Raw genomic sequence first — 22,256 nt, forward strand, 5'->3', positions numbered from 1 at the left:
TGCTACCAACTTATTTAATAGTACTGTTTAAAGGGAAATCAAAGTTCTCCTAGAAGGAAGGAGGCATCTAATTAATCTCTATCATTATCTAACTAAAATTAGGATTATCAGAAGTCACAGCTAGCTATTAGACCTCAGCAGTAGGATTAGGCTAATTAGATGACTTCTTCTTATCCAAGATCCACAGCAGTTCAGTATCATATTCTGACATTTTAAAACTATGTTCTTTGAGAAACTTTTATTATTTTTGAAGTTGTAAATAACAAGCCAAGGACTTAGTGACCTTCTGTTATTTTTCCATTAACTCTTTCTAGATCTTTTCTAAGTGCTCTTGCAACTATTAAAGCTTAGGGTAGAGAAGCTCTAACTTATTATTAGTTACAGATAACTTAGAGGTAATCTTCTTTTTAGCTCTCTTTAAAATATCCCACTCCTTTTTAGTATGAAAATCTTTCTTACATAACTAACCCTAACAGGTACACAATGCACATTTTAAATAGTGATGAGTTTAATCTATTATATAAACCTCACCTAACAACACATAGTAATCATAAGGAAAAGAAGTCATGAAACTATTTTTAATAATATATTCTTCCTAATGAATATAACCAGTGACTTAGTTATGGTTATAGGGAAGTTTAAGAACACCTTTAAGAATAGTGTCAGCACGATGCTTTAGCATGATGAGCAAACATGGTTTAGAAAATAAAAAACACACCTACCTAGGAAAGCACTGCCTTTTGAATCAAGTTTTGAGGACGAAATACTAAGAGAGGGGGAGGTAATATTACAGCACTAACACAGCTGCACTAGTACAGAGTGGGTATGACAGGTAGAAACCTAAGGATCAACAATCACCAGTTAATCCTAGAGCGATCAGGACATGATCTGGAGAAATGCTTAATCTAGACAGGTTTCCACAGAAAAACAGTTTAGTAGGACATAACTGAATATATTTCCCAACAGACCATTATTACATAACATGATAGATGGGTATATGGAATTGATGATAGAAGGGTATTATAATCATCTACTATTCTACTACCATACCCCATATCACCACTATTACCTGGAGGAACTATGGATATATAAGGACATTCATTATCACTATATCTAGCACTCTTAGTTTAGTTCCTTGTATTTAATATAAGTTATTCACTTAAGTACAAGTTCACTAGTCTAATTCATTAATTACTCTTTACTATTAAGTATATGTACTTAATAGGCCTTGCTTCTATCTCTACTGTTATTATTCTTATGTTATCTTTGGTTGTCCTTAATCCAGTCCAGATCATTGTATCATTACATTATTAGGCTACCTGGTTGGTAGGCCTTAGGCAAGTATCAGATATAGTCCAGGGACTATATCACCCCGTTCCCAAAGTAGTTGACTAGCAGAGAACAGCAGAGACGGATCCCAGGGTGTGACAATAATTACTATATATTTTATATAAAAATTATTATTTTATATAAGCATGCTTAATAGGGGGTATTAGAGGGGTCCCTAAAGGGGGCCCTAGGGGGAATGGTAAGGGTTAAAATAGTTAAAATTAGTAGTTTAACTAACCTAAAACCAAACTAAATCTAACAGTGGTTAGTTAGTATTAGAGTTGCATTTGGTGCGGGTTCGGGCGGGTTCAAGCCTAGTTGGCACCGAACCGCTGCGGTTTCGGGTTCAAAATTTAGAACTCGCACCAAACCCGGACCCAATGCGATTCGGTTGCAGTTTTCACCGCAAAACCCGCTGCTAGGCCTAGCTAGGCCTAGCTAGGCCTATACTAACTAACCATGGTTAGATTCGGTTCGGTTTCGGGTTGGTTAAACCACTAATTTTAACCGTTTTAACCCTTACCATTCCCCCCTTCGGGGACCCCTCTGACGCCCCTATCAAGCATGCTTATATAAAATTATGATTTCTATATGAAATATATGGTAATTATCATCATATTAATCTAGATCTAAAATATGAATTCAATATCTATAGGTTTGAATGGGTGGTGGTTAAAAAATCATTTTTAAATATGGTTATTGTCAACAGTCGGTCGCATATATATATAAACTACCACTACTTTCATACCAACCTATGACAGAGATGAAATTCCCTTATATCTCAGCAACCACCAGGTATTTTTGAATAATATTTATATCACTAGATAGCCTGAATCAATATATCACTAGATAGCCTTTGATTCAGGCTATCTAGTGATATTAATATCAATTAAAAATATCTAGAATTCAGTAATTTCTAGGTAAAACGGTTGCGGGTTGGTTAACCTAACTCGCAAAACCGCAAAAACCGTAACCGGCGGTTTTAACCGAACTCGAAGCGGTTCCACCCTATGGAAACCGAAACCGGTGCGATTCCCTAGGCTAGGAACCGAACCCAAACCGCTGCGAGTTCGGTGAGGTTCGGGTTCGATTTTTGCGGTTCGGTTATGCAACTCTAGTCTGTTTTTTAACTTATAATGCTTCTGTAAATACCTTTAAATAGGTTGGGTGGTTTTACCTAACTTAAAAAACTACAAAAATTATAACTAGTAGTTTTAACTAAACCTAAAATAGTTCTAGGGTAGAGAAACTAAACCTAAAGTAATTCCCTAGGCTTACCCCCAACCCCACACCACTGTGAGTTCGGTGAGGGTTAGTTACAGTTTTTGTGGGTTGGTTATGCAACTCTAGATATAAGGTCTGCTTTCTCTGGTTTCACACTCTGTGTTGGTGCATACGGATGCTGTTACATAACCTGGCAAAGACTAATTGCAAGTACAGAGGTTCTCTAAAATCCAGGGCTTGGATGCTGCTTGAAGGGCAAGATAAGATTACAATAACAGAACCCTTGCAAGGCATTCTGAAATTAAAGAATTCTTACAATCCAGATGATGGTTGGATACTGGGTCAGAAGAATTAGGAATTCTTCACAAGCACTGGCTATGAACTTGCTTGGCTTAAGGACTGAAGAACAAATTCACATCCATGTCTGCAATGTTGTCATAGGTAACCCTAGCGGTGACCTTCGCTCCATTCTGACATGCCAGGGCTGCTCTAAATACGAATAGGCATGCCTGGTGAAGCAAAGATATTCTGGAAAGTGTCACCAAAAAAATTTGAAACGATTAAAATAGCAAGGGATATACAAGGCTTTATGGGATCAGACGCAGGCAAAAAATGCACAGAACATATTGGAGCGGGTATTATAACAGACAGTTGGGGTTTCACCTGGGGTCATGTGACTTACAGCAAGAGCGCTGCATAATATATATTCTGTAATTAACACAGCATGAGTTGGGTATGACAGCGGGGCCCAATGGAGTAATATAGTGAAGAAGCTTGGATTGATTTTGTTAGTCAAAAGTCCGCTGGAAGGAAATGGGATTATGCTGCCTGGCTTTTATATATATATCATCTCACTTAATGAGCATATATTCATTATTATTATGAATCCAGGCTTGGATAACTAGACATTAGAGCTTCGTATACAGAATTAATTGTGTATTCTAACTACAGTTATGGGATAGTAACTATTTTGCGAAATGAGGAGTTGATACATATAAAAGGTACTAGTAAAACATAAGGGTAATCATTACTAGTTTATATATCTAGCTAGGATCTATTTGAGCGGGGTTTTTGTCTGCGTTTAAGGGATTATCTCCTAAAAACTTTCAACATCACCTCGTCCACTGCCCTGAGATGTGCATTAAAAAGTCCCCCAGTAATGCAAATCATAGTCCACCCCGCCAGGCCTCCACAGCGGCTTAGGAGTGTAAACTGGAATCGGTGACGCAGCTGCAAACACCATTAGCATCAGCAGTCTAAGATCCAAAAACCACTTACTCCCATATCCCGTACTCGGCACCGCCCAGGTCGGCAAACCCGGCGCGAGCCATCCTGTCGGCGAGGCCGTAATGGTGTACGTGCTTGTATACGTATGCCGTTGTTCCCCAGCAGCGAGAGAGACCAGTCCATTGTTCGGACCATACGAATCATCGCCGCGGCCAAAAACATTGTTGACCTTATTGACGACGCTGCTGCCGAACTCGGTCCAGATGGTGAAGTCCTCGACAGTAACGTTACTGGCATAGGTGAGGTTGTTAGCGATGAGGTACAGCGGTGGGCGTTGGATGCCATTTGCCACGGAGCCTGGATGATATTTAATAAACCGTGAAGCTCGAATGAAGGCGAGGGTCTTACCGGAAAAGTTCCTAAAGACAAGATTGCTCAACGTGACCGAGCCTGTGTCTGGCTCGAATGTGTTCTGCCAGTACTGGTTGATGTTTAGCCCGTACAGACTTGCTTTGGAGCGGAAGTTGGCGAATGTGATGTTGGTCACGTAGCCGGAGCCACCGGGATAGGTCTTGATGAAGGCGATATTGTTCCCCTGAATGATGCTGATATTTTGTGCGACCTGTCGATCAGCAGGGCAGCCTTGATGGCGGGAGCCGACCTACTATGTTTGATATTTCGGCAGAGACGTTGAGACTGCCGATGGAGATGCCCGAGCCGGCCTGATTACAGACCAAGTTCTCGATCAAGGCGTGGTGAGAAGGGCTCTTGACGGAGACGCATTCGTCGCGGTTGGTGACCTGACGGTCAGCAAGGCCATCGAATCAAGGATAAGGCATACCTCGTTATCATGGATATGATAGTTTGTGCCAATTGCATCAATACCGTCGTAACTGCCGAGATTAGCACCCCGGATGGTAAGATGGTACGCTTCCACGTTGACGGCAAAGTCGAGCACGATGTGGAACTTCGGGCTATCGACCAAGATCAGGTCATGGACGGAGGCATTCGTTGGCGAGATCAAGCGGACGAGACGGGGACGATCGGTGCTGTCTGGTCAGTATCATCCAACACCATGATGGATAACGTACTTGTTTAGATTCCGGTAGAGATATCCTTGTCCTTGGAAGGCACCGAGACCGTTGGATGAGTAGAACTCGAAGTCAACCGCTGCATTGTCAGTCTATACTCTGCTACAAATGGCCAAATCTCACCATTGACAATAACCAAGACATCTAACAAAAACTTCTGGTCACCCTCCCCATTAATGGTAGCATTCAAAATGTCTGCACCAGCAAAACCCTCAAGGATCAACGCACGATCAATGGTCCAGTTCCCCCATATGCTGCCGTGATGAGACCATCCAGCTGAAACGCCCAATTGGTTGCGTTGCTGAGCACGACGCCGCGGGAGATCAGGTATTGACCCTCAGGAACAATAAGTCTGCTGCCGGGGTTGGGTCGGACACAGTCGTTAAAGGCTGTCTCGAGAGAGGTCGAGATGTCCGTGCTGTTGTCGGCGACAGCTCCATAGCTGAGGATGTTACACTCAATTATCTTGCTGGAGAGAGCAGTGGCCGGGCCTACGGGGCCAATGAGTTGGGCTGCTGCCAGACCGAGAGGGACGAAAAGAAGAGCAAGGATAAGCATGATGTCTTGTGGGATCAGTACTATGTATCTGGACCGAGAAATCTGTTGAGGCATTTATATACCCACATCAAATGGTGCAATGAGGATCAGACTATGGTAATTTTCCGTCCACTGCTCTGCCCATGTATATAGTATCGGTGCCATTTTAGTATGCATGGCGCCATCAACTGCACTAGACTGATCTATCTCTACACTCTACTTTTCAGTCGTAAACGCGTCCCTACTCTCCGTGTCCTCCTTCCGTGTCTTAGACTCCACATCCAAATATGGCTTCTCAGCCTGTGGCGCAACACGCAATCCGTGCCGCAGATGAGGAACTGCATTGTCAGCATGACCCAGAAACAAATTAGGTAGACATACAGTAATCGAAGATCCCCGTGTGGTATGTCACCCGATTATCCCAGATTGCCACCGCGTTCGGCGTCCACTTCCACCGGACCTGATACTCGTAGGCCTCAGCGATGGTCCGGTAGAGCGTATCCAGCAGTGCATCTCCGACCTTCCTCTCGATGCCGACAATTTCTTTGGTGAAGTTCTCATTGACGTACAGCGTTTTCCATTTCGTGACTGGGTGCGTCCGGACAACGGGATGCTCCGTCTTGTTAATCCTTCCGTAGCCCATCCACACATAAGGGTACTCACAATGGTCTCGATCGGATCCCGCCGAAGACAGCCATTCGTCTTCAATGCCTTCTCCGCCTGCTCCAGCCCGCTATGCTTCGCCTCGAGCGTCTCCAGAAACGCCCTGAGCTTCGGTGATAGCGCTAACACTGTCAGCCTCTTCCCATCCAAAATTTTTGCGAACAACATACACTCGTACAACGCATACCCACTTGCCCAGATCGTATCACCCCGGCTACACTCCCCCTGGCCCGCAGCAGGCAGGGTATCCATGCGTAGCATCGTCAGACCAGGTGGCTGCAGCTCATAGCTCACATCCGAATGCCAGATCTGATGCGAGCGGCCATTCACCGCCGTATGGTCCTTGTAGATGGGATGCACCCAAGGCAGATCCGGGATGATGCCCGCCATCTGATGGATGTGCAGCTCGCCGAAATACGCCGCGAAGGCGATCTGCTCGTGCACGTCCATCACCTGGTCGCGGAAGAAGACGACACCCCGCTCTGCGACTAGCAGCGCTAGATCATCTTTCTGCGCTGGAGTGAGAGCCGAGAGCTGGAGGCCAACGATCTCGGTGCCGATGTCTGGGGTAAGGTGGATGACCTCCGTTGCGACGGAGAGGAGGCGAGATTTGGATGGATCGGCATGTTGTCCGCGGTCGGTGAAGGGGTGTGGGGTAAGATTGGGAAGCTTGAAAGGGGTGTAGTTGGGGTACTCTAGGCCTGCTGCGCGGACGGACTCTAGGGGGACACGCCGCGGGGGTGTGGTAGTCTGGGTGGGGGACGTTGGCGGGTTTGGCCGGGAGTTGCACTTCGTTTGCAGTCATTTCGATTGATAATGTTGTACAGACATGCTAAGAAAGAGTTCATCTAGCTTTATAGCTTACCAGGTAACTCCGGTGGGATGCTACCTTTTAATTGAATCTGCTCGCGTCATCCAAGCCAATTTGACGTTATCCCAGACTGCTCTTGATACAGTCACAATCAATATGCAAAGACAATCTCCAGCTAACTATCGAACAAAAAATCCAACCGCTTATTCCCCTCATCCGTCGTAGTCTCCAGATACTCCGCTTTCTGACTCTCACTCATCGCTTCCCAGCGTTGCCTCTTCCACTGATTCCTCGCAACATAGTACACCTTGGCCAACACATACGCTACAATCGTCGCAACATTGATCGCAATCAGCTGGGAGTTACCCCGCCGGTAGTACGGCTTATCGTCCTCGCGGTAGATATTCGATGAGGCGATCCCAGACAGCTGGATGGTGATGTTGTACAGCGCTGCGCTGACCGTACGCGTGCGGACGGCATTGCTCAGCCGCGAGCACCAGCCCACATGTGCTGCATGCGGTGATGGCCATCCCAGGAGCACGAAAGTGACGGCGTAGAGGCCCCAGTGGGAGAGGTTACTGGCAGAAGTGTACAGGATGATCAGAAGCGGAAGCGACCAGAGTTGCGTGAGGATGCCAATGGCTGCAATCTGGTGGAAGCGCTCGGTGAGCTCAGTGACCAGAAGTAGGTTGAGCGATGCGAAGACTGTGACGGGGATACTCAGCAGGGTGGTCTGGAAAGTCGAGAAGCCAATGGCCCGGAGCGAGAGGCTCAGGTAGGATTTTGACGGGGAAGTGGGAATCTCGAACAGGATGCCGATGATGTAGATAGGCCAGAGATCGTAGTCTTTGAGACTACGCCAAAGCATCCCTATGCTCAGCGCCTGTCGGTTATGCATGTCGCCTTTGGAGGGGTCGTCGCGCAGGACCCTGTTGACGATGATCTTCTCCTCGTGCTCGGTGAAATACCCTTTGGGGTTCCACCAGGTGGCTGTCTGGGTCGGGCCAGGGACAAGGAACAGAAAGCTGAGAAGACCGATGACCAGACTGATCAGCGCCTCGATGAGGAAGAGCCATCGCCAGCCGGCTCGTCCGGCCACGCCGCGCATGTGCAGCACGCCATACGCGATGAAGGAAGCGATCACACCCGAGATGGAATCGACAAACCAGAAGAAAGCGAGGCGAAGCGGCATTTCCGTCTTCTTATAAAAGTAGGATAGGTACAGAATCGCGTCGGGGATGAAGCCGCCCATAAAGAACCCGAGGAAGAATCGACATGCAAAAAATCCGGCCCGGTCGTGGATGAAGAACTGTCCCCCCGAGGCCAGACTCCACAGGATTATCTGCACGGGGATCCAACGATCAGGGCCAAGTCGTTTGCCGACCATCTGAGAGGGAATCTCCGCAATGAGAAATCCGACCCGGTACATATTCTGCGCGTTATTGTAGTCGTTGGTGTTGATGCGCAGGTCTGGCAGAAGGTTGTCGGCAGACGCATTACCTAGATTACCCCGGTCAAGGTTGAGGCCGAAGAACATGACCAGAATCCAGAGAAAGATCTTGATGTCCGTCTTGCGTTTCACGGCGACCTCCTCACGATGGGTCCACCGGAAGTCGGGATCGAATCGGTGCAGATTCTCATATTGCGGATGTGGGAGGTAGTATTTGGCCAGCACAGGGTCGTCGAAGACGCTCTTTGCGGTTGCTGTAGCATCCAGGTCGGCTTGCTTCCTCCTTCTAAAGATGGACAAGAAAGACTTAGCGTGTGACTGCTCTTGTGGATCAGCAATGTTGATCGTGAGGCCATCCTTGGTGATTTGCTTATCACTACCTGATGTTGGGCCAGCCATTTTGCATTGATCCAGCATTTACATTCGCGCCTTCCCCTCTTATATCTATGTGAGCCTATTGCATGCGCTGCGTGCTCTACGCAATAATGGTGACAGCTACAGATTTAACGCAATGGGCAAGGTTGAAGTGGACCTGGAATAGGAGATGATGTTGTCATGTAAGTGCAGATGGCATCACCAGGTTGCTTTGTTATCATAAAATCCACCTAATCTTGCTTTCTGAGTTTACTACCCTCTTATTGATGGAAAAACGCATCCTGCATGAGAATTCTGGCCATGATAAGTCTGCTTCGCGATACCAAGCCTTGATGATGTGCTCCGGTGGAGGCTTTGCAACCGCTTTCAGATAAGAAATGAGTACAGTGAGGTCGAAACCTCATTCCGCGCCCCTCAAGCCAAGCTTACCTCCAAACCCTACCGCCAAGGCGCTAATATGCAAGGCTTTATGACGTCATAGTAGGTAATATATATCTTATCAGATCCGTATCTATAATGTACTATACTTAGAAAACTGTAACGACAGATACGCGGTCGGTGGAACTTAACAGAGAGTAAGGTAATGTACTGAGCTCACCAGACCGGCGGAGGAGTCACTGGGGTGGAATCAGATGACTGTTGGAAATAGGCGGTGGTGGTCCGAGATCCGGGGGTGGTGGTGGCCTGACCTGCGTTCTGGAACTGCTAGAGGTCCCGTCTCGATTGGCTGTCCTGTCTGATCTGGCAAGCTGTCAACAGCGACTGCGACTCCTGCATTCCTATCCCACATCTTGCAGTTTGGCTGCAGGAGGAAGCAGGCTGGGGGTCATCACCGGCCAAGGTCTGACAGGCAAGACTCTATTAGTAGTACTGCTGCTCACTGCACAAACCCTGCTCTCCTTATTATCATGGACAGCCCTGCGTTATTAAACAGCCTGTTAGGCATGAGACAGGTGTGGGCTAACTACTTACAGCATAATTACTAGGTGTATCAAAACCATTTCTTCTTTTAAGGATGACTAATAGCCTTTTAAGCTATGATGAAGAAGCCTGTCAGTCGGTGGGAGGTGCATCTCTACTATAGTAATATATATCTCTGCCTCCCACCCCATTGGGGCCTATATGCTGGTAGTCCCCTTACCCCACCCCCTAAACTAATAACTTAGCCTAGTGATTAGGCTGCCTCCCTCCTTACTAACTACCATCTAGGCGCTAGAATCCCTCTCCTAGACCCTGCATAGCTAACCACACTGCCAGGGCCCCTGTTAGATGGTTGTTATAGGGATCCAGCCCCTAGCACTAAATATAGTAAGCATAGGATTAACCAGACCTACTACAGACTACAGCCACCAGGGGACGTCCTACCCTGACCTGCTCATGCTCTCTATCTACATCTAAGTTAGGCTTGCATAAGATGATAAGTATAATATAGTTTATTAGGCGTACTGTTAAGGCACAAAGTACACGTATACTGCTCGAAAGTGCGAAGCCTTGTGCATGAACCAGATGAGATTACCATTAGTCAGAGGAGGATCATGGAGCCTATGGTATAGGTAAACATGCTGTTCTAACAATATTATAGTTCCTTCATTAGTCAGAAACTACTGCAACAGTATAGGGAATTTATGCCCATTAAATCTGATTTGTGAAAACTATAATAGAACTATTGTGGTGCAGAGCTGTTGCAAAGCAGAAGGTAATCCTACTTAATCCCAGTCCACAGCAGTATAAATGCATCAACTGAAAAGAAAATGTCCTTAACTGGCCCCCCAACTCAGTCCTTATTATGGAGATGGCGGTGTCACGCCCCCTATAGAATAAGCTGAAGTCTCAGTTGTCACCTTTACAGTATATGAAGGAGCAAACAAAGGCTTTAAAACTTTTCTAAAGGCAGACAAAAAGCAAGCAATTGCAAAACCAGAGTCACCAGAAAGAAAGATATAAGCAACCTCATAAATAAAGCAAATTATGTGTATACCAATCTCTGCTTGCGTGTCATGTGGCGAGCCGCCGGGGCCGACCCCTTGCTTGGATAACAGTTTGTCCGAACTTCGCACATGCAGAACAGAAATAGGGGGAACTGAACAGCTTGGAGGAAGCCAAGCGGTTCGTTGTGATCATCGCAATACATATTGTTTTGTTAGCGAACCTATACATCAACGAAACCCAGTAATTGTAGCAGCGACTCGCAGCCTAGTCGACGATATCTCGCTGGCTAGGGACCTCCTTAAGCAGCCTACCTCTGTACCGCTTACATTGCGTATCAGGCAGAACATGAACCCTGTACGGTAGTAAATGGGGTGTTGCAGCCTTCAAACGTCACGGTTTCACTAAAGGTGCAACTAGTGCTACCTGACTTAACGCTTTTAGTCCAGTTCGGGTTTGGACAGCTTGCAGCAGCCTCAAATTGGCTGTTTGACGGCTCAGTAAGTTGAATCGAAGGGATATTCACACAGCCATTTCTAGCATTTGCGTTGACAGTGCGGGAAGGTACAGTGACGGGCTGGCTCTTGACTTCGACTGTATTACCGCCTCTATTAGTGCAGGTGACGGTAGCGGTACAACTGGCTGTCAATAGGACGTTGGCATCAGTGTGACCAACGCCGCAAATCTGAAAAGGATCGCATGAGATGTGGTTGCCGGAACATGAGCATTGCGCAGTGCCTGATTGGATGTGTGCGCCGGAAGGTCCGCATTGGGCGGCGGCCAAGCCCAGGTAGATAGCAATCAACAGGACCTGTTTGGATAGCATAATGGAGCGAAATATGCTGATATACCTCTGCTGAAAAATCTTGATTGAGAGAAGGATCTTGGATTAACAGCGTTTGTAGTGCGAGGTTCTGTACTTTCATGAGATTGAGGTAAGTTGTTACTTTATATAGCCTGTCTTTAAAGTCTAATAGAAAGCCAGTCTACTCTAGAGTACAACCATGAGCACCATCGGATCCGGAATCAAAGCATCATTGGCCGAAGCGAAGCTTATTTTGGGAGGCGGATCAGCGTAACCTATCATTCCAGCTGTGGGCAGGTCGAGACATAAGAATCACCAGATGTGGCACTAACTCAATTTTCATCATGATTCTCCTTCAGCTTTCTTACTAGTCACTAAATCTTTATCTACACATCATATTCACCCTTTATCTAACTTCAGGCATCACATTGACTATTCCATGAAGTCCTAACTGCACACTATTCCATTAAATGGCCTCCATCAACGACGGTCATCAAAATATGGCGACAGATGGTTGGTCTGACATCAGATGATCTTAAACTCAGTTTCCTACATCACGGTATTGGTAATGGAGGTCGATAATCAAATGGTTATCGCACTAATAATTTCACGAATATAACATTGAGTTTTCAGGCGGTATCAGCGTAACCTATCATTCCAGCTGTGGGCAGGTCGAGACACAAGAATCACCAGATGTGGCACTAACTCAATTTTCATCATGATTCTCCTTCAGCTTTCTTACTAGTCACCAAATCTTTATCTACGCGTCATATTCACCCTTTGTCTAACTTCAGGCATCACATTGACTATTCCATGAAGTCCTGACTGCGCACTATTCCATTAAATGGCCTCCATCAACGACTGTCATCAAAATATGGCGATAGATGGTTGGTCCGACATCAGATGATCTTAAACTCAGTTTCCTACATCACAGTATTGGTAATGGAGGTCGATAATCAAATGGTTATCGCACTAATAATTTCACGAATATAACATTGAGTTTTCAGGCGGTACCCTGCCATGCTATTCGAATTGTCGGGATGCTTATCCGCATCTAGTGGGATCGCAAGAAATGAAAGTAGGCTGATTTTTCATCTCCAGGAACGCCCTAGGTGATGGTCCCTTTCTGCGCCTCCTGAGGAGATCATGTGTTCTGAATGATCATGAGAGAAATAATATGGCCCAGAGTGGCAAGGTGAAGAGTACTGAAAAACTATTATTAATTTGCCTAAACGGACAGCCGAAGGCCCTCTTGCCCCCTCCCCCTCCCGCCCAGCTCCAAATAGACAGAAAGCAGCAGCCATTGGGAGCGTTCTCTCTGGTGTCTTGGATCAACCTTTGAGTCTCAGCCAAAAATAAGAGTCCCATATGCATGCTTCAAATTTATTCCTGCCGAAGATTCCTACATCCACATACACTTATCTATAGCACGGTATGTGACAAGAGAAAGTAGCTACGTATTGGGTTCAGGATGAAGGGGTTGACAGCAACAACAACGACGTTCATCAATAGGTTACTCCTTAGTTCATTGAACTGAAGCAAACTGCGAGTACGTCCAGCCTACGTAGAGCAAAGTATATAGTACCACACGGCCGCCGGAATTTCAGGTTTGAGAATCAGTCAACCGTCCATACCAAATCGGCCGTTATCTGCAGCTTCACCCTCCGTGCCACGCATGGCTCGGCAGCATTAAATGACGAACAGAAGATTGGTATCTAGGAGGTTAATATCTGTATAAATGGAATTTTGAGATTGGTGGGAAAGACTGCTCACCAAGGGGCCCCGCAACGCGTCATTGGATGGTTCCGTGGCATCTGACATTCAATGTCCCAAAGCCGGGGTCTTCAAGAATGTATAAATACCGTGGTTCCCCTTTGTGGCTCTTAAGTCCATTTGGCTGGTCATTATCAACCAGGGCAATTGGAAATAGTTACCCATGATGTTGACATCGCCATATCGGGGTTACAGCAGCAACTACTCTGGCACGAAGAAACTGGGGTCCAACTCATAATCACCACGCCATGGGCGCATTCACCATTGGTGTGATGGGCAGTGTGCACAGTCAGCTGTGGCACGGACACAGTCATCCTCCCTGCTATCTTTGTGCTGACTCCCTCAGGGCTGGCCGCGTCAGGGTCACTGATCACTGGCGTAGCATCAGCTGATCAGACTTGGCATAATATCACCAGCCACAGGAGCATCTCGCAACCGTTCGGGACTATCGACTAATGCGTTTGTGTGGGCAGTGGATTGGTGATTGGCATTATAGTTGCAGAGTTTATGGCTATGTTGGTGGTATATCTGTATGGCAAGTGAAGGAACGGCCTGTTCAATTTTCAGCACCCTTGTGTAGATTATGTTCTATATGTATGTATGGGCTGCCTGCCAGTTCCATCTATGATTGATTATCAGTCCAGATGATCTCTCCGAGCAAGTCCTGCAGATATCGCTCGCGGTACAGGAGAATCCTCATCCCGTCGTCTTGTAGAAAGCACCGACACTCGTCCAGCATTCGGGTTTGCTCCCCTTTGGGGAATGGCATGAAATCCTTGGGCGCAATCTGAATGCCTTGTGTAGGCACATCAACCGTGAACAGTCGGTGATGCTTCCATCTTCTGAGGATATACTCGCAAAAGACGTCAAACCTTTCGTTCCGCACGATGAAATCCATCAGCGAATCCAGCGTGCTGCTGTCAATCAGCTCCGGCAATGTCCCCTGAAAATCTAAAGTCTTTGCTAACTCACCCGCTATCTCTCCTCCCTCTTCATCCTCCTCACCCCTATCCCCCTCCCTGAGACTCTGAGTGTATAGAAACCGACAATATCCCAATCTCAGCCTCCAGAACCGATTCGAAGCAATCACCACCCCAACACACGGTACCAAAACCACATAACCCCACCACATCTTCGCCGTAACCATGCTCGCCATCCCGGCCACCAACCCATTCAACCCGTTCATAGCCCCATGCCACTGCAACATCCTGTATCGGGCCGTCACTCTCCTCTGTTCTCTCTCACCCAGCAGCGGCGCATGCCCAGCCGCACCAGTAACAACGCGCACCCTTTGCTCTAGCCTCCACACCAAATCCGCAGACGACACCGCATTCCCCACCCAAAAGACGGCCGCCGTCGCATTCCCCACAAACCCGCTCAGTAAATTTCAGGCTTCAAAGACCGTCCGGTTATTGCTGAAGATGGCCATAATCGTGCCCGTGCTGACGAGTAGGTCGCCAGCGCCAAGTAAGACGTCCATGAGGATGCAATCCATGAGCTTGGTTAGGAGTTCACGCGTGTTAACGCCTAGGATGCCCTCCCTCTCCTTTTCCCTTTTCTCCGGGAGGGAGGTGGTGGCATGTTGAGAGGATCTCAGGGCCTCCTGCTCAGATAGTAGCAGAAGGACATTCGCATAGCTCAGAGCGAAATCCCGCGCGGTGAAGATGGTCATCAGCAGCACGATGGGGCCGAATATTCCCATACAGATCTTTGCGTGTGTGGGCAAGGGGACCTCATTCCAGACGTTAGCGGCAAAGTCCTGCGTTGGCGAGCTCGAGGTAGCCGACGCTGGCGAGGAGGATGTCTTTGTATTGAGAGGTGGAGGATGAGAGGTGGAGGCGCTCATTCTTCAGCGTTAGCGTTACTGTTGGCGATGGTTGTGTTAGCGTTGATGTTGACGACATTGTTGATGTAGGGTGGGAAATGGAAGAGGTTTTGAGTTCGGGCTCTGACGCGGACGTTGAGGCCATTGCTCTTGATATGGCATCCTTAGATGGATGTTGGAGAGCAAGGGATCGATCAGAAAGGAAGAGAAGTGTGGGACTCTTGGGACGTCACTGGGGAAAAGCTAGTACAGTAAAACCTCATTATAGCAATATATTCTAGACAGACTATATTTCTCGTTATATCGAGGTTCTCGTTATATCAAGGATAGTATATATTAGTATATATTTAGTCTGTAAAATAGCTTCGAATGTCCCACTGCATCTATAGGCTTAGCTTTCAACCCTAAAGGATACACTCATGCTTATCTAGCTTATATATAAGGCTAGGGATACCCTCTGCCTGCTACTCTTCATATAAACAAAGTATTCTTAGTGCTTCTAAAGCCTAATCTAGTGGTATTTATGGTAGAACTTTAAGCTCCTCCTTAGAATTATCATCTAGCTCTGGCCTGTACTGAGCTAGAACCTAGATATTAATATTATTAGGAGTATCCTGGATGGCTTCCTCTACTAGATTAAGAAAGGTTTTAATATCCATTAGATCCTAGATAGGTGTAGATACCCTAAGGAGAGAGAATGCTTTCTGTATATTATCTAGAACTACTAGATTAACAGGCTCTTAATATAATGGTTAAGAATCTAGAGTCTTTTAAAAGTAATTCTAGATTACCTATCCAGAAAGATTAAATTCCTAGCTCTAGATTCCCTATTAAACTACTCTTAGAATATTTATTAAGGTAATTAGATCATGATTAAGCTTAAACTCTTAAAGGATAAAGCATGTAAAGGCTCAGCTGTAGCCCAGCCACTCAATTATGCAGCCACCCCTTGCTTCCTAATTGTTTTCAACCTCCTGCTTTCACACCTTGAGCCGCTTTCGAATCATCGCTGAATGCATCTAGGATAGACAGCGAAGATAAATAGTATGCCCCTTGTCTGGTATTCGAGAAGACAAGGATTAGTTTTGTTTTCATATGATCTACTACTCTCTACCATCCTCTTCCATTAATTATCGTCATCAATTCTTACCTAGTCAACAGGCCATCTACCCTGAGACGTAGATCCTTACAAAGCAAATCTAGTATTATTTCTAGTATAACTTCTAATAGTGGATAATCCCTTAATCAAGAGGCTGATATCAGCTTGTAGAGTTTACAGGAAGCTATATAATAAGAGTATTCTATAGTGGATAGCTACTAGATTAAATCTCTATTATAGCAGCTTAATATGCAGAGAAGTTATCTATAAGAAGGACAACATTCTGTCTACTTATCTACTTATTAAACTAGCAAAGAAACTCTATAAAGATAATACTATAATCTAGGCTTTCTAATTACTCCTCTAGATAAGATTTAGATTCTATATATTAATACTAGTAGCTTGGAAAGCTCATGGATTCTTTACTATACTAATAAACTATAATAATAGCTTCTCAGAGCTATCTGCATTACAATAAAAGAGGGCTATAATCTATGCTTTATCTTTTTTTTAACCTAGAAGTTAATATATTAAAAGAGACTATGCAGGAGTCTATTTCTAAAAGAGGCTAGTCTTATTATAATTAAACTAGTCTTTAAGGCTATATGTAATAGATGGGTGTCCAGTCCAACCCACTACCAACTCAGCCAAAAGGCCATTATGACCAGATCCTAACGGATCTGATCAACTGGATCGCACCTATATACCTTAATCCTTTACAACTATACCCCTCTCTCTGAGGCACGCCCTCGGGCCTTAGATAAGCTGTAAGGAACTAGGAATAGATAGGTGGGGGCCCCCAGGAATGTCCTAAGAGGCACTAAGGGTCCCTACTATATTCAGGGCCCCTAGTCTTAGTCATCCTGTGAGCTAGTAGGTGGCAGTTGAATCCAGTAGCGCAACTAGTAGGGATCACCATCCCTACATTCATACCACAGTCCTACATATCTCCACGACCTTAGTAGGGACTGGGAACCAGAAATTAATCCACCTCCAGCTGGATTCGAACCCAAAGCCTATTATCTAACCCATTAGGATCTGGTCATATTGTAATAGATGGGTGTCCAGTCCAACCCACTACCAACTCAGCCAAAAGGCCATTATGACCAGATCCTAACGGATCTGATCAACTGGATCGCACCTATATACCTTAATCCTTTACACTATAAGTACTTAAGACTTATTTAATCTTAAGCATCTCTTAATCTACCTAAGCTAGAACACCTCCTTCCTCTCTATAATACTAATATCATCTTACTAACCTCCTTATCTGAAAGTTATAAAGCTATCTATTACTAAATGTTAGTATCTCTTACCCTAGGTAGATCTTCTCCTAAAAAGACTAAGCCTTTTATTAAATAATCTTTATAAAGATAGGTATTTATCCCTCTACATATATAATCTACTTAAATAAGGCATTCTCTAGCTCTGGCTAGTTCTCATAGTGTTAGTATTTTATATTATAGGAAGGGAGGGAATCAGCATCAAGGTTATTATATTTGTAGGATAAGATATTAGAGATAAGGCCAGATGAAAGAGTATTATTATAGGTGTCCTGAAACTATTTATAAAGGTCTTTCTATGTTATGTTTAGATAAAGGTATTTTCATGCTTATAAAGCAGCCTTCTAAGATGTTAAGATAGGCTTCCTCTAAGGCATATTAGCTAATAGAACCCTTGATATAACAAGAATTTGTATGGGAGGCAAGGTGAAATTAATAAGACTTATTATAGTAAGGGATCTCATTATTTATAAGGAGAATTAATTCAAGCAAGGGATTCTTCTTGTTATATTGAGGTTCTTGTTATAATGAGGCTCGCTATAGTGAGGTTTTACTGTACTTATTGACCCGCTTCCATAATTCCAGCAGTAACTCAAATTAAGACAACAATGACCTGGGTAATAAGGGCAGATTTAATAGCCTAGGGTGTGACAGCCACAGAAGTTTATATAATTGTGCGATTAAAGCCTCTAGTTGGTCAAGAATGGTTACTTAGGCACACAGAATCACTATCTTAACAGACTTGATCTCACACTAACTGTTAGTTAACCCTATAAGTGACCTTAAAAATTACAAACAGGGGCAAGAACCAACATCTGCCAATGAAAAATTGGAAATGTAGCCAATAGTGCATTACAGCAATATAAGCGCAGTGGAGCAATAAATAGAGCTTAGAAAGGAACATGACGAAGCCAGGGGCCAGCCATCTCCCAAACATGGCAGCTTTGCACCTGGACCACGAGAGTTACCAGAGTTGAAGATTTCTGACACGATCAATAATGATGCTCTTCGCGCCATGGTGCTTGCTTCTGAAGGGGTGACGACCCAGCCAGAAGCCAAGTTTCAGGATGTGAAATTCCTCCTTAAGAGTATCATGGGGACCATAGAGAAAGTGAAAAACTAAAAGGCGGGCCAGAGCAAGACGACGACACTTGGATTTTCAAAGCATACAATGAGATTGCCGCCGTCTACGGTCTTCTTGGCATGACGCAACAGGAAAAGGAGATTTCTAAGCATCTTTTAATCAATAACTGGGAGACTCTTCTCATTGCTTAGAGAGACGCTCTTCGATACTGGGAACGCGTCAAAAAGCCTTTGGAGGAGACCACATCCATACCATCAAAAATACGATGTGCCTTACCGCTACTGGTATGGCACTTCCATTGAAATATGCCGGTGAAGGCTAGGAGGATTTGCGGGCTGAAAAGCATTGGCAGCGCACTGAAGCCTCAGAACAGGTGAAGGATTGGGAAGGAAAGACGCTGAGTGGTGATCTCTTTCGAGTGCCAGATGCCTGCTTTTTGTTACAAGCCACTCGCCAGATGATCCGGGGCAAGCTTCAAAGACATTCAAGAGCGGGCTTATTCACGAAAGTGTGGTTTCCGAACAAAGTTTCAATTAGCTTCTGTATGTGTCTCTCTGTCTGTATCTTCTAAAAGTCGACTACCTTCTTTAAGACTGTGTCTACTCACACAATCACTGTTGTTCTTAAGGCATGTACAGTCAGACCGTATCATACGCCACTCTCGGTCGCTCCGTAAGGAAGCCTGAATGTCCAGTTTCTCTCGTTGACAGACCATGTATCATGCATGGGTCTAGACTGATGCAGTCTAATAGCAGCTCAGCAGGCGACCAGACTGACAGCATGGAACAGCGAGCGGCATGGATGCGAATAATTCAATTGCAGCTAGGAAGGTCAAAGAAGCTGCCGCCCAGGAAAAGCGGCTACGAAAGGAGTGGAAGGAATTGTCTACTAAAGAGATACAACCAATGCCTACCAACGAGTGATGTATCAATCAAAAGAGCGAGAGTAGGGGAGGCTTTCTCTTCCACAGAGCCAAGGGGCTAATAATCGTGTGAATTTGCTCAGTCAAATTATCTTAGCCGTCTTTAGAGAAGATATTAAGAAAGGTAGCCTGGTCCATATCGCCATTTCAAAGGATACTATTGCTGCTCACAGAACGGCTTTGGGTCATATGAAGTCGAGTCCCATCCTGATTTTTGCATCCCTTGACGTCACCATTGAATAAAAATGAACCCTTATCTACCTCTGTCCCGGAAAATCCATACGCAGACCGTCCAGAAGAAGTATCTATGAGACACACGAGTAGTATTAGATGCAAGTGACAAGCGACTGAACTTCAAGGATAATACTTTGTCCGCTCCATTCCTTATCGCCAGGGTCCTCACCGCGAGAGGACATTGCTCGGAGGACCTGGATGTCTGCTTATTCCGACTGCTGCTAGAGTGCGTTGGCCTGCAAACTTAGGATCGAATGATAGGATTGATGCAAATTGTCAGAAAATCGGTACGCTGGGGTGCAAGACGACAACCAGGAGACATTGTGCTATACTAGAATTTGGTTCATGTCTCCTATCAGAAAATCTTGCGAGATGCGCCACTGCCTGTGGCTTTCGAGGATCTCCTACCAGTTATTGACGGGGAACAGTGCCGATTTCTACACAGTTGATTTATATGCAACCTCAGGGAGGGAAGTACGAGCCGATACCGGAGGTCGGCAACATTCAACGGTGTTTGAATCACCAGCTAGGTACTGTGTACACGGTCTAGTGGACAGTTTCAATGCTTACAAAACATGAGTTGAGCGACTCATGTACGTAGATCTAGATGTTAGGCTTGTTAAAAACACCCCTAATACCAAGCAATTCAGGATCATGCGACGCGATTATGAACCACCAGATGTTGGGCTCTTGATTTTGTTGCCCGACACAAAACGGTCTTCTGCATTTTGTTGGGAAGTATGGGCTAATCGGCATCTTTCATAAATAACTAAGAGGTATTTTTTACTACCTTTGAAGGGCCTCACTAGGACACCGGCCGAGGATCAGCAGATCCAAACGACTAATCGGTCTCGCATGCCTTGGAGCCGAAAAAGGCTCGGGTGTCCACCACATCAGCCTCGGTAGCTTGTCGACTAATCATGCATCTCCTTGCGCTTGCGTTTGTATTGACATCCGAAAGGGTCCACAGTGGCTTCCACGAACGCCTAAACGTCTCTTGCTTATAAAAATCAAGAAGCCAAAACTAAAATGACCTCTAGCTGCGCTTTCGAAGACCTACGCCGACCCGGCAAAACCTGGCATGACTCAAAGTCCTTTGTGCGATGGATTCATTGATAGCAGAGTCATGGTTGAAGGTGATGGCATTTCCAGCACCGCGCAACATCGCATCGTCCTCCGCGCTATTCACTAACTCAGTTTAGGTAGAAAATGCCATTGGCCAACGGCCTCAATTGACCGGCGATGTCTTTGCCATGCGGGAGCAGTATAAAGCACTGGCGGATGGGGCAAATGCAACTCGAACCATTTCGCCCAATATTACCGTCGGTAAGAGCGGTCTCCGGGCTCCTACTAAGTACGAAGATAAGATATGATCGCACTCACTGTGACACACAGAAGATATAAAAATCAGTCCCAATCTCACCGTGAGAACTTACACGCCAACAGCCCGTCAAGCAGAATCTAACCTGCGCCCAGTCGGATTGTACTTCCACGGGGGCGGGTTTTGCTGTGGTGATTTAGACTCTGAGGACAACTTCTGCAGGCTTCTAGCCGAACGCCTGCCTTGTATTGTCATCTCGGTGGGCTATAGGCTTGCACCGGAGCACAAGGGCCCCGCTCAGCTGGATGATGCGCTCGAGGCTTGGAATTGGGTGAGTTGCACAACTGACCTCACCATCTCACTCTGACAGTTACGTTTTGCTTACATTTCAGGCATACAACAACGCGAGTACTTTGAACGGTGATCGTGGGAGATACTTCACTGTTGGTCAGAGTGCAGGGGGTACCCTCGCTCTGGCAGTGGCACGCCGATTGATCGTGCTTGGCCGGAAACATGAAATACAGGGGATCGCAGCCATTGCTCCGTTCGTTGTCCACCCGGATGGTGTTCCTTCGCGTTATATGGCCCGATATCGTGCTTTTGATGAGCTCGGAGACGGCCCTATCAACACGAAGCAAGCCATGACCCATTTCTACAGTTGGTGACGCCTATACATTGACAAGTCGACATTTAGTTAACCAGGGTGGTTACAGAAGCAATCCAAGCGCCGCCCGGCGACCCAGACGTCTACGTTCTCAATGCGGAGGCGGATTTACACCACTTCCCTCCGACCTACCTTGCAGTCTGTGGGATTGATCCACTGCGAGATGACGGCCTTATCATCCACGACGCCTTGAAGACGGCTGGGTATGTTGCCTCCTGCTTTAGTGTCTGCCTATGGATTTTTGTTCATTCTAACCTTGCTTGCAGAGTTTCTGTAAAACTGGATTATTACCAAGGTTTGCCACACGTGTTCTGGGCCTTTGAGTGTCCTGCTCCAAGTGGTGATTTCGTGGCGGATGTCATGGCTGGTATTAGGATTTTCACGCATACTTGACAGACTATTGCCGCGCAAGACTAGGTTGACAGTGCTTAATATATGCTAGGTGCAGGGCAGTATGTTATTTGCAGACATACACTGACTTTAAAACCAGGAGCTCGGATAATCCATAGTCGTTGAGATATGCAGTTGGTAAACGTCGCATTTCATGTAGTGTTTCGGGTGTAACGGGTCGTAGTGGTGGCGACCCAGTAGTGAGTTACCGGGCTGAGTCTGG

General features: G+C 45.8%; 8 protein-coding genes across 8 annotated transcripts; 3 read left to right on the forward strand and 5 right to left on the reverse strand.

Moving 5' to 3' along the window:
• The first annotated feature begins 2,641 nt into the window (after positions 1-2,641).
• P174DRAFT_438127 (uncharacterized protein) lies at positions 2,642-3,199 on the forward strand. The gene is made up of 2 exons (XM_024826461.1): positions 2,642-2,686; positions 2,770-3,199. Exon 2 carries the CDS (start codon positions 2,880-2,882, stop codon positions 3,054-3,056), a length of 177 nt encoding a protein of 58 aa, XP_024684890.1. The 5' UTR covers positions 2,642-2,686; positions 2,770-2,879; the 3' UTR covers positions 3,057-3,199.
• Positions 3,200-3,694: 495 nt separating this feature from the next.
• On the reverse strand, positions 3,695-5,429 carry P174DRAFT_457101 (putative rhamnogalacturonase; the record flags this gene model as incomplete). Its single annotated transcript, XM_024829502.1, has 8 exons — positions 3,695-3,783; positions 3,832-4,137; positions 4,189-4,402; positions 4,446-4,580; positions 4,622-4,829; positions 4,872-4,950; positions 4,995-5,125; positions 5,155-5,429. 8 exons carry the CDS (start codon positions 5,427-5,429, stop codon positions 3,695-3,697), a joined length of 1,437 nt encoding a protein of 478 aa, XP_024684891.1.
• A 346-nt stretch (positions 5,430-5,775) lies between these two features.
• P174DRAFT_457102 (TauD/TfdA dioxygenase family protein) lies at positions 5,776-6,876 on the reverse strand (the record flags this gene model as incomplete). The annotated part of the gene is made up of 4 exons (XM_024829503.1): positions 5,776-6,021; positions 6,072-6,193; positions 6,242-6,788; positions 6,835-6,876. The coding sequence occupies 4 exons, from the start codon at positions 6,874-6,876 to the stop codon at positions 5,776-5,778; spliced, it is 957 nt and encodes a 318-aa protein (XP_024684892.1).
• A 181-nt stretch (positions 6,877-7,057) lies between these two features.
• On the reverse strand, positions 7,058-8,731 carry P174DRAFT_365503 (putative MFS transporter; the record flags this gene model as incomplete). The annotated part of the gene is made up of 1 exon (XM_024822064.1): positions 7,058-8,731. The coding sequence occupies one exon, from the start codon at positions 8,729-8,731 to the stop codon at positions 7,058-7,060; it is 1,674 nt and encodes a 557-aa protein (XP_024684893.1).
• Positions 8,732-10,970: 2,239 nt separating this feature from the next.
• P174DRAFT_365492 (uncharacterized protein) lies at positions 10,971-11,459 on the reverse strand (the record flags this gene model as incomplete). The annotated part of the gene is made up of 1 exon (XM_024822063.1): positions 10,971-11,459. One exon carries the CDS (start codon positions 11,457-11,459, stop codon positions 10,971-10,973), a length of 489 nt encoding a protein of 162 aa, XP_024684894.1.
• A 1,882-nt stretch (positions 11,460-13,341) lies between these two features.
• Positions 13,342-13,667, forward strand: P174DRAFT_448126 (uncharacterized protein; the record flags this gene model as incomplete). The annotated part of the gene is made up of 2 exons (XM_024828733.1): positions 13,342-13,499; positions 13,558-13,667. Exons 1-2 carry the CDS (start codon positions 13,460-13,462, stop codon positions 13,665-13,667), a joined length of 150 nt encoding a protein of 49 aa, XP_024684895.1. The 5' UTR covers positions 13,342-13,459.
• Positions 13,668-13,833: 166 nt separating this feature from the next.
• On the reverse strand, positions 13,834-15,181 carry P174DRAFT_457104 (uncharacterized protein; the record flags this gene model as incomplete). Its single annotated transcript, XM_024829504.1, has 3 exons — positions 13,834-14,505; positions 14,614-14,970; positions 14,999-15,181. 3 exons carry the CDS (start codon positions 15,179-15,181, stop codon positions 13,834-13,836), a joined length of 1,212 nt encoding a protein of 403 aa, XP_024684896.1.
• Positions 15,182-20,714: 5,533 nt separating this feature from the next.
• Positions 20,715-22,110, forward strand: P174DRAFT_75622 (alpha/beta hydrolase). Its single transcript, XM_024832452.1, has 6 exons — positions 20,715-20,794; positions 20,861-20,984; positions 21,054-21,310; positions 21,372-21,636; positions 21,693-21,846; positions 21,910-22,110. The coding sequence occupies exons 1-6, from the start codon at positions 20,762-20,764 to the stop codon at positions 22,034-22,036; spliced, it is 960 nt and encodes a 319-aa protein (XP_024684897.1). The 5' UTR covers positions 20,715-20,761; the 3' UTR covers positions 22,037-22,110.
• The last annotated feature ends 146 nt before the right edge of the window (positions 22,111-22,256 follow it).

Source organism: Aspergillus novofumigatus (genome assembly GCF_002847465.1).
Source record: "Aspergillus novofumigatus IBT 16806 chromosome Unknown P174scaffold_2, whole genome shotgun sequence".
NCBI lineage: Eukaryota > Fungi > Ascomycota > Eurotiomycetes > Eurotiales > Aspergillaceae > Aspergillus > Aspergillus novofumigatus.